The 11,673-nt window shown below is 42.1% G+C and overlaps 1 protein-coding gene across 2 annotated transcripts; it reads right to left on the reverse strand.

The window, feature by feature from the left end:
• Nucleotides 1–98: 98 nt before the first annotated feature.
• On the reverse strand, nucleotides 99–9,414 carry cabp2b (calcium binding protein 2b; the record flags this gene model as incomplete). 2 transcript variants are annotated; one of them, XM_080501938.1, is made up of 7 exons in its annotated part: nucleotides 99–223; nucleotides 311–458; nucleotides 703–812; nucleotides 1,002–1,136; nucleotides 1,224–1,254; nucleotides 8,480–8,761; nucleotides 9,331–9,414. In XM_080501938.1, 7 exons carry the CDS (start codon nucleotides 9,412–9,414, stop codon nucleotides 198–200), a joined length of 816 nt encoding a protein of 271 aa, XP_080358064.1. In that variant the 3' UTR covers nucleotides 99–197. The 2 variants fall into 2 exon arrangements, with proteins under 2 accessions (XP_080358064.1, XP_080358065.1); XM_080501939.1 differs by lacking the exons at nucleotides 8,480–8,761; nucleotides 9,331–9,414 and adding an exon at nucleotides 3,439–3,487.
• Nucleotides 9,415–11,673: the final 2,259 nt, after the last annotated feature.

An 11,673-nucleotide genomic window follows, 5' to 3' on the forward strand; every position in this document is an offset into this window, starting at 1 on the left:
TTTTACAGCTGTTCTTCTTCTTTACATTTCACTTCAGATTTATATGTATGCAGTGTTATTTGTTTTTAATTTGGTTAGTTAATACAAAAATATAATTTCCCATGCACGCTCTCAAGAGCAGAAGAAGAAAGCTCACGACAGTGTAGTGTGTTTCATTTATCCAGCGGCTGCACGGTGGTCGTCTGTCTGTCCGTCCGTCAGCGGGACATCATTCGCACGAACTCTGCAAAAACAAAAAGAAAGGAGTGAGGAGAATGAAGGAGAAGTGTGCTGATGAACGTAGCCGCTGATGTTTCCCGCGCCTTCTTACCTTCGAAGTCCACCAGGCCGTCTCCGTTGAGGTCCACGTCTCTGAGGATCTCGTTGATCTCCCTGTTGGTCACCTGTTCTCCCATCAGCTTCTTCATGGCCTCGCGGAGTTCCGTCAAGCTGATCTGACCGTCGCCATTGGAATCAAACTGGACGGGAAGAAGACACAAAGCAAAGACTTTGCGAATACTCGTTTGCACAAAAAGGTTCAGTGAAATGAAAAGTAAAGTGCTCTGCCAAATACAGCGATATAATCCAAGTATATAATTTGCAAATCGAATCCCCTCCTTACTTCCTAAAGGCTGCTTACTAATCCAGGGCTTGAAAATGTGTCTTAATCCTGCATCCACCCAAAAGTACAAGTGTGGCCAATATCAAAATGTGCACGCTGACCTCTTTAAAAGCGTCTCGCAGTTCTTTGACTCCGATCATGTCCGCAGTCTCTGCCAGCATCTTTGGTCCCATCAGCTCCACAAAGTCCTCAAAGTCCACTTTTCCTCCGCCTTAAAGACACGTCCAAATAGAAACACAAGTCCAAAATAACTTTGCATTATTGCGGGTATCACTTTAATGGGAATAAATAAATAAATAACTGACGAAGCAGCAAAAACAAGCAATAGATTTGAACTTGTGTTTATATGAGATGTTTATTGCTTCATTAGCCTTTATGTTCTTTTTCTTGGTGCACTCACAGATCTGCTGACTCAGCTCAATGAGCTCCATCTCCGTGGGCATGTATCCCATAGCCCTCATGCACTCCCCGAGGTCTTTATGGCTGATGTAGCCATCTTTGTTCTTATCAAACTCCACAAAGGCCTCGCGAAGTTCTGCAGAGAAACACAAAGAAAAGTTAAAAAAAAAAAAATTCTTCAAGCCTCATGTCAGTTTTCTCCCCCCCCCCCACATCATCTCACCTTCGATCTCCTCTGGTCTCAGCTCTCTGTCCTGTTGGAAAGAACAATTCCCACCTTAGTTTATGTCTTTGTGCAGCTTTAAATGTCTGAAAATTTGTTTAGCATGATGCACACATAAACCACAGGGACACGCACGTTACTGTTATGAGGGGACACCGAACGGGGACGGAGTTCAACCCCTCCAACAGACTTATAGCTTTTCATTTAGATGAGGGACGTTGTAAGACTAACCTGTGTTTGTATTTTAAAAAAAAAAAACACTTTCAGTGTAATTCACAAATGCAGAGATGTTCTTTTTACACACTGCGTTTCCAAATCTGTTTAAAAAAAAAAATCTATAAGGATTAGATAGCATAAGATCTCCTATATAACAATTCATGCACCATAAAATGTAACCAGATTAGTGACGGGAGACTGCAACCTCTGGAGATTAGGACATTTGGGAGATTTAGTGCAGCAGAGATCTTTTGACACATGTTCAGTGGTGATACATAAGTACATACGTACACTTGCTTGCGTGTAAAAACGTAAGTGCACAATATGAAAGCTATAAGTAAGTATAGGGGATGTTATGATAAGAGCTTTAGAAAGAAACAATATGGGACAATCCTCTAAGATCTTTATGCTCTCTGTTTGCTTTTAGAAAATCGCTCCGCTTAATTTTGCTGTGTAATTATTACAAAGTGACACAAAAACCAATATACCCAGTTAACTTTGTATGTAATTATATCAAATTAAAACATTTGTTAAGATTGTGCATTAATTTAATGTTTTTTCTTGAGTCATATCAGATAGAAAGTGTCAGAAATGAAAGCAAAAGATGATTTAATTAGTTTTGTTTCTGTTTACATTTATATAAAGATGATTCCCCCCCCCCCCCCCCCCCCCCCCCCCCCCCCCCACCTATGACCTATGCTGCCTCACAGGAAATTGTTTTGTTGGTTTTTTTCTGTTCTGGATATTCTATTTGAATGTGACATGCCACAGATATGCTGCATTTCTTTGCTATAAAAATGAAGCCGCAATAAACACAAAACTGAAACGATCAAAGGCCGATCCAGCCACAGAGTTGAGTGGCGATTCCAATATTACGCCGCGTGTCAATTTGTTTTGACTGCTTGGAAATTCGGCTCTCAGCGTTCGGCCACACGTTGGAAAATAAACTCCACAGAGCCAGTGAACGATTTTCCACTGAGCTCCGCTCAGAGATCGACCCCTGCTGAGCGTTGCAGGGCCCGGAGGGGTGTCGACCCGTCTGACCCAGGGCCGGTGATGCAGGGAGCGATGAGGCGGGTGGTGTGAGAGAAGGGTGGACAGACGGGGATGGAAAAAAAAGAGACGAGTCGAGGTGAGTGGAAGGAAGTCTGACTGAGTGAGGGTCACGCCACTGTTACTGTCAGTTACATACGAAGGTCTGAAAGCCCTGTTTGAGGAAGACGCAGGCCGGGCCCAGCATGTTGCAGTCCTTGACCAGAGCACCAAGGGCAGTTTTGCACTCTTCCTCCTCCTCCTCATCCTCCTCCTCCTCCTGCTCCCGCTCTCCTTCCGGCTGCAGACCCTGCTGGCCCACTGTCTTCCCCTTCCCCCAGAGGAACCCACATAGCCCCCCCTTTAGAGGCAGACCACACTGTTAACCCGCGATCACTGATTTCTCTCAAACAACAGATGAAACCAATTCAACAGCAACTCCTGTCCTCTGTCGTGGACACATTGTCTTTTTACTGATATGATCTAAAGACAACGCTGCAAAGTCAAATGTAATTATTTATATTCTATTGCTTAAGCCCCAAGCATCAGAAATCTACAAAGGAAGGAATAAATCTGACCAAAAACACAAATATATCACAATTTCTAACCTGAGATATTTATAGTTGACAAATTTCGAGATTTCTGTTAAAATGCTAAACTCCTGTTGAATGTGATTGTCCCAACCAATTATATTTTCACTCACCCAGAGTCAGAGACAGAAGCAAAGCATAATTACTTTTCTGTCCAAAGCAGAAGTATCACATAATTATCACACCTTCATAATTGTAAGAGCTTTAGAGATGCATTTTTATCACCACTAATATTGATTTATTCTCTCATTGTCATTAAAAAAAAAGGAAATTAAGGAGGAAAATATCAAGTATGGCCAGTTTAGTTCATTCACAGCACTGCCTCAGACATACAAACTGCTTATTGTATTTAAAGCATCTTTATCAAGTGTTCTTACCTTCTTCATTTTGTCTTTCAGAGACGGTTCGGTGCAATTGCCCATTCCCTGCCCCTCTGGCCTGCGTCTACCAATATCTCCTTCCTCTCTCAGCTTGTCTGCACTTTTCCAAACCTCAACATGAATTTGCCTGAATAAATTCAGGCAAGAAGCACAGAGATCCTCCTTCTGCCCAGAAGTCTCAGCATCGCAATCGGACAGAGGTGGAAAAACAAGCAGGTCTACCACAGGAAATAAACCCTGAACTGCACTGACAGCGGCTCACTTGTGTGTCTCCTCACAGATGCAGCATCACACTTTTCTCCTCACAGTGTTTTTAATCCTCCCTCTCTCTCTCTCTCTCTCTCTCTCTCTCTCTCTCTCTGTTACACCAGCTTTCAAATGACTTCATCTACACGGCATGGGGAGTTTTAGAGGGAGAATTAAAATAAGGAGAGATTAATCCCAACAATTTTAGATTAAAGTGACAGGGTGAACAGAAACTATAAAGATCAAAGCAAAAAATAAAAAAAAGCAAGGATTGATTTCAAATATTAAATGAAATACAATCTTTAAAAACAAAAAACAAAACTTTACCTGAATAAGAATGATTATGAGGTGAAATGGAGCTAGATGTGTGTATTCTTCTCACCGAATATCTGATGCTAATCCAGTTAATTCATACAGTTATCAACCTATGTATTTTACTTCTGTTCTTTTTTAATTAATCTGATTTGGTGTTGAACTCTTGCTTTCTCTGGATAATGCTTCCCTGGTCCGTGATTATCATTTAACGGTATTCCACGAAGAATTAAGATGTGATTCACACTTTAAACTGTGATGAACTTCCAAAACTAATGAAAAAAAAAAAAAAAAAAAAAAAAAACTTCAGGAAATTGCTGCTTATGCAAGACACCGCCTGGACCCGAGGTATCTGTCCACTCAAACTCAACCAGATGTTGAAAGTCTGAGGCGGTCGGAGCTCTGATTGCTGAACCTCTCTCTCTCTCCATCCCCACACTCATTTGGCCAAATGTTCCAAATAATGGCAAAGTTAAAATCTCAAGAGGAGGTTAGGGGTGCAGTTTTATGTGGTCAGCTGAGCTCTCAACCAAGCATCTGTCTACAAATCTCTCCAGCAGCAGATTTGTGTTCGTTTATTTCTACTGTACGAGCCTCAGCTCATGTACGTTACATCAGTTACTCTCGATTTCATCTATTTTTCAGCCCCCTACTTTCCTACACAGAGGAGTATCAGTGCTATACTCTCAATTATATGATCAGGAAGTACACATTATTACAATTTTGGGATTTTATCTAAAAAAAAAAAAAAAAAAAAATCTCAACATGAACACAGAATACACTGTGGAACTACGTATTAATTTACAGTACAATATGATATACACATTTGTATAAGAAGAAACTTGTTGGAGAGTGCAAAACAGAAGAAAATCACAATGTTCCAACCATTTATACTTTAAAAATGTTTCAAAATGTGGAAGAGTTCTCCCGATATTTACATAAAAGCATCTGTATAGTACTGAGTGTTATATATATATATATATATATATATATATATATATAAAGTATAATGTTACTTAAATATGACTTAGAAGGAACATTGGTGCATGTGTTAATCATCATGAACTAATTAAAAATTCTTATTGATGAGTTGTTCATTTATGCAAAGTTTGGATTTTAAAGCTTTCTGTGTAAAACAGGATGTGTAAGTGAAGCAAATAATGACGTGATCATCTAAGCTTTATATTTTCCTAACGACAGTGGACAAAATACGTCCAAATAACAGAAATCCAACATGATCAAATCTCTTCATGACGTATTTGTTGCAGCCAGAAACGACCACTAGAGGCCACTGCAGGACAAGTCTGATAACTTCATGAGACAGCTGCTGCTCTCAAACTCTGCTGCAGTGAGGATATGACTCCTATTTTTAGCAGAACTTCGCGACAGACTGAGCAGCTTAAGGGTGAACACTAACAGGGAAATAAACTCAAAACAGTAAACACAAAACAATTCCTCGGCAGAATTTGCATGGATGCACTTAAATAAATGTGCCCAGCATGCCAACAGGTATGAATTCAGAGGCTGCTATTAAGTAAACAGCAGTTTAAGAATGAGCAATAGTGCAGAATTACATTTTCTGTACAAAAAGCGATGGTACTTCCATGGTAAGTTGTATATTTAATGCTGATGAATGAGGCCTTTGGCTAGTTTTACATGAAACGAAGGTAAAAGTTGAGAAGCAAACTGTTATAAAACAAGAAGCAAAGCAAAATACAATTTGATACAAATGTTCTTGTTTTCACAACCTCATCCCCAGTTTGCCTAACACTTATAATATTTTGGTAGCAGTAAGATTACCAGCTCTTATCCCTGGCATCTCCTCTAAGTGTTGCCGCCATCTGCTGTTCAGTTTTGGGTCTCAGCGTTGTCTTATCTTGTCTTCCTCACCGTCGCATCACTGACTGAGAAATAAGTCCAACAGGACTGCATCACAGGCTCCAACACCTGTTAACACAGCCAGACAGCCACATCTACACGGGTCTAATTAGTGAGGCACTATCAGCTCCACGACACCCCAAAACAACCTGATGAATAATTTCTTGCTATGAGATGCCTCATGCTTCACCTCACTGGTTGTCCGAAGACGAAAACCTACACCAACAACCCAAGACGCACCTCTATACCATTAAAAGTCATTAATCACAGGGTTAATTAATTCTCTGTTACCGATGGTAACGGTGTGTGTGTGTGTGTGATATCTGAGAGGTAACCCGAGTCCGCCTGCGGCCTTGAAGATGAGCTCCTTCATGCTCTGAGCGAACACGTAAGGCAGAAGATGCACTGACGCTGGTGTCAGGTGTACATCTGCTGGTTTCCCGTAATGAGAGATGACGAGTACAGAAACTAGAGAAGAGGCGGACGGAGGAAGGTGGGAATGGAAGGAGGAGGAATGGAGGAAAGGGACAGACACATGCCTTCGGTATCGAGGAAAACTTTCCTTCGCTCTAAAAAGGAGAAGCAGAGACATCTGACACTCGATAGCAGACCTGAAGTCTTCTACTTTAATGCAAATGATGGATGATATGTCTCTAATTTTTGTTTTACATGAAAGTGTTTCTTGAGCAGCAGTCATTGCCTCACAGCTTTAATCCTCCTCCTCCTTTGTCGTGAAGGTTCTGTGGTAGATTTGCATGTTCTCCCTGTTTCCCCCCGCCATCCAAACTGGTGTCAAGCCCAGTCCATCCAACGACATGTTTGTTATAACTAACTGGGCTGCAACAAATCGTGAAAGAAGTGAAAATGCTGCGGAGGACCAAAACCTGTGTGAAAGTTATTTTCTTATTTATCGCCACCCCCTTTTTTTTTCTCGTGCTAAATCACAGAAGCTACACTGAGAAGAATCCAAGACGGGTTGGAGTTAGCTGCTTTGCAATTTCCATTTTAACTTTATAGCAGCTCTGTGAGAAGCTACCCCTCTATTCACTGGAATGAAGAAGATAAACTTTAAATATAGTGAATTCTGTATTTCTTTTTCAATGAAATTTACCTTTGTCATTATGAATCATGGTGTTACGGTTCCTGATGTTTCTATCTGAGCAGTTAGAAGGTGATGCAGCTGGTTTTAGGTCACATGACTGCCTGTATAGCACGTTGACGTCTCAATACAAGGCATTAAAAAAATGTTTTCTTTGGAATCGAGTTCATATGTTGAATTCATCTTTATTTAAATGAATGGAACGTAAAGTGAAATACATCAACCGACAGTTGTAGATCATTTACAACATTACATAGTAAAAAAAATTACCTTAATATTTTAATCACGTGTGAAATTCCAATTTATTGATTTTTCCAAATTGGCCGACTGCTTCGCAAACTACTATATTATCTTAAATTGGTCAGAGCTGTTTTTTTTTTTAAACCTCCTCTGAGTGTGTATTTCTGAATACACGCTTTGATGAATCCCCATTTTGCAAGTTGATGGTTCAGTTTTGAAGTAACTTCTGTAAGTTGGTATAATTAACCATAGAACAAAAAAATATATATATATTCCCTTTCGGGAGATGACGAGTCTGAGCAAGCTGTCTGTTTTGGTTCGTTTCATTCTGTGGGGGCTTGAATATCTCGGGAATAAAATCGCTGCACAGGCTGTCAGACTGAGACACAGACGTCCCCCAAAGACCCCGACAGTGCAGGTCTCTCCGCTGCAGACTTTGCTCCCTGCTCGCTCCCACTCACTCAGCCACTCTCGCACCGTTTTGGATCACTCGCATCACCGCTGACATCATTTCTCTTTTTTCCATGCCGATCATTCCCCATGTTTCCGCCTCACTGAAGCGAGCGGGGCTTTGACTTGGCCCGTAATCCCCCTTGATTTTATTTTCGTACACAAACACGGCTTTCTCGCGCCACACGTCTGACCCGGCGCCGACAGATGCCGCGATGGCCGAGCCCGCCGCGCCGTGTCGTGTGTCACTTCTTGCCGTGCGAGTGACGCGCTGCGACGTGATACCGTGGCAGATACAATGGCCGCGCCGATAGGGTGTTCATCAGATCTCTGGCTGACCACGGCCGTATCTGTTACGGATTATACTTTCGTAATGTTTCCCAAAGTAAAGGACCTTTAATCCTCTCAAACACACGCCACTATCATCCTTCGCTTGACTCCCTCGGGCTTTACAGCCACTTCCACAAGGGTTTTTTTTTTTGGGGGGGGGGGGGGGGGGTAATGTTGTTCGGTTTGCTGTATTGAAGTTAAAGTCGTGTGAGGTCAGAGGTCAGAGGTCAGGGCCGTGAAAGCGAGACCGCCACAAGAGCTGGAGTTTTAAATTCAAATGGGAGGCTTAGAGTTTCAATCAAGCCCTTCAATCGAGACGTCCAATCAGCCAGAGAGCTTGATGAAGAAATTGAAACGCCGACACGCACACATGCATGGACACACACATACGCACACACACACTCACACACACACACTCACACAAGCATTTATTGCAGTTAAATCTCTCACGCCGATGGCCTCAACCCTCACCCTCTTTCCTACCTGTCCGAACACCGAGTCCACTATAGGCAGCAGGTCGACGGGCTCCACCTCCTTCTCGCTCCCCCTCTCTCTCCTCTGCGGTCCCTCCATCATCTCCTCCAGCCTTTCGTCCAGCATCTCTCCGTCCTCCGCCGCCTCGGCCGTCGTCGTCTGGGGAGGCGGTTTGGGTTTCTGATGGCGTGGGGGTTGAGGAGTCACGGTCTGGATGTCGCCGGAGCTCCCTCCCTGCCTGTTGCTTCTCTTCTTCTGCTTCTCCATCTTCTTCTTGATGGCGGCCTGCACCTGGGGGCGCACAGGGGTGGAGGAGCGGAGGGCTCTGAGGGCCAATACACATGAAGCCGGCGCACACACAGTTCAGTTTTAACAGTGCAGTGCATTATGGATGAAGTATTATGGTGCTCAGTAGCTCAGATTCTCTGACACGGCAACTCCTTCATTTAAAAGAGACACAATATGTCAAACATGTATAACACCCTGCAGGTTACGAGGCTACGTCATGACATGCAACTTTTTTCCCGTCTGAAATGTTGTATTTTCTTCAGCCCTAAAAATGTCCTATTGGGGAAATTTAGCTTATCACGAATTTACAACATATGTAACACAAACATGAAAACTTAATAGTAACATATATATATATATTTTTTTAAAGAAATCCTCTGGACTAACGCATAAAACCTCTGAAATATTACATCAAATGTGAATCAGACATGCAGGAAAACCTGACCAAGATCACTTTCTGGAGAATAAACAGACTGATAGAGAGAGAAAAAAGCCTACACGTCCACATGTTTGTCTGAAACTGCAGTATAGCTCTATAAATGAACACATACGCATGCTCCCTGTTCACACACCTGCTTTGCACTCCTCTCCGGTGGCACGCTCATCGCTCCAGCACCGCCTCCTCCTGTGGTCGGCTCTCGAATGATCATGAACATCTCGGTGTCACAGCCTCACGTACTCTCTCTCTCTCTCTCTCTCTCTTCCTCACTCACTCTCCCCCTCCCTCACCCTCTCCAGTCACTCTTCTCTCCTCAGTACAAACTGAGCTTATTTCTGTTTATTACCTTTTTGTTTTTTGTTTTTTCTTTACTTTAATGTGTCAAAATTCCCCACAAGGTCAAAAAGGCGCTCATTAAATTAGTCAATGAGTCTCTTAAAGAAATTGGAAATTCCCCTTCGTTTGGTTTTCTGAAGATTTTTGTTCAAGGTTTCTTTAAGAAAAATTCCTCAAAAATTACAGGATATGTAAAAAACTTTTCTGGAATAGATTAAAGCTTGCATAGTCTCCCTGGTCCTTCCAGTCTCCTCTCTTGATCAATGTCTCCCCCAGTTGTCTTCCTCAGAGGTTCCCGTCCATATCTGTCTCTCGTTGTGTGCATGCAAGGAGGTTTTTATCATCAGCTGCCGCCTTGGCTCCGGGATTGAGTTCCTGCACCTCTGCCCTCGCTCGCTATCTCCTGATCATTTAGGCGACACCCTATACCTTCCGAACTTTACCTCCCTCGCGTTATCTACCTGTAAGACATCGACCTCTCTCTCTCCGCCTCTTCCTCCTCCTGATCCACCTTTTCCCCTCCATCACAGGTAAATACTCCTCCTCCTCCTCCTCCTGCTTTGCTCCCTGCCACCTTCATACAGTCTACATTTATCTCCAGACACGTGAGGGAATCTGCTCTGTCTGCCTCAGGTGTCTTCAACCTGCAGCTCTGGAGGCTCTTTGTTGATTTCACAAAATTACAATCTGTTTTTTGTGTTATTTTTATTGTTGTTGCACAGCAGATGATGAATTTCCTGATTGTAAACACACCTCTCGTGGTAATCAAACCCTGAATAAATCAAAAATAAAGTCTCAGAGGAAAGTGGCACTTATTTCAACATTCACCTGCCATCACAACCTTTTTACCTGTATGATTGATATGTGGATAGAAACAAACAAGTGAAATTTAGAATAAGATAGAATAGAATTCCTTTATTATCACTCAATTAATGTAAGCACAGTGTGCTGCTCCTAAAACTGTTAAACTCTCCTCAAACAGATAAAAGCCCAACACAGCTTACAATAGCTGGGAAAAAAAAACACGAAATTTGTTGTCAAAAGACTTCAAAAGGCTAAAAGAGACTGATGAAACTATAAAGATGGCTAAAAGAGATTAATAAATATAATGGCTCAACCTGCTCAAACTGTTGAAATCGTGAAAATGACTGAATAGCTTAGATGGCAAAAGCGCTTCAAAATGGGTGAAAAAGTGAATACAATTACTAAAATTCCTTAAAAACATCGTCATAAAACTGCTCAAAACAACAATTGGAACTGAAACAGGCTAATCAACTAATTTAAACTGCTGTAACGTGTAAAGGCCTTCAGGTTTTCTCTCAACTTAAATTTCACAAATTCAATATTAGCTTCATATAAATATGAAAAAAAAAAACTACCACTTCACTATGTCAATTATTGTTCTGAAGTTTTAATGTTTTGCAGCTCTATTATCTCATTTGGTGAGAAGCGAGCTCTTTTGGTCTTTGGTCTCTTTTATTATCCGCATGATTTTTGTTAAAGTAATTGTGTTTACTCTCTGTAGTTCTCCCTTTCTTTCAATCCACCCAACTCCAATCCTCGGTCACATTTGAAGCCTTTGCTGTAACATAAATTGGATTTTTTTTTTTTTGTGCCCCCCCAGCAGGAGCACCAATGCCAGCTATTCCCTCAGTGAGCACGGGATTGAAAGAGGTGAAGGGATGCAACAAACTCGGCAGCTGTGTGATGATGAAAGGCTTTTGTTTCACCTCAATGTTGTGCTGCATGCATAATCTCATCCGACAAGCATGGCTGAACATGCACACACAGGTGAACATGTCACCACCGACCTCTATTTTTAGACATGAATGTTCACGCGAGTGCGTGAGCCCAGCACTGCGCTTTTATCTTTGTGGTATAATGTGACTGGGTTTTTAACTAAATACACTCATTCTTCATAAATGAAATGTCCCGTCGCTTCCTCTCCCCATCTCTCTTCCTTCCAACGGGAAAAAGAGAAGATGTTGTAAGGTGTCAGGGAGATTTGAGCTGATGAACTCGTTCGCTTTTACCCCTTTTGCCCTTAGCTGTCTCAGCTGAACTCTGTCCTGCCCCTGCTGCTGTCTCACTCCGCATCTCCTGTTAACCTGCATTAAACATTTGTCATTTAACCTGAAAC

Source organism: Blennius ocellaris (genome assembly GCF_963422515.1).
Source record: "Blennius ocellaris genome assembly, chromosome: 9".
Classification (NCBI taxonomy): Eukaryota; Metazoa; Chordata; class Actinopteri; order Blenniiformes; family Blenniidae; genus Blennius; species Blennius ocellaris.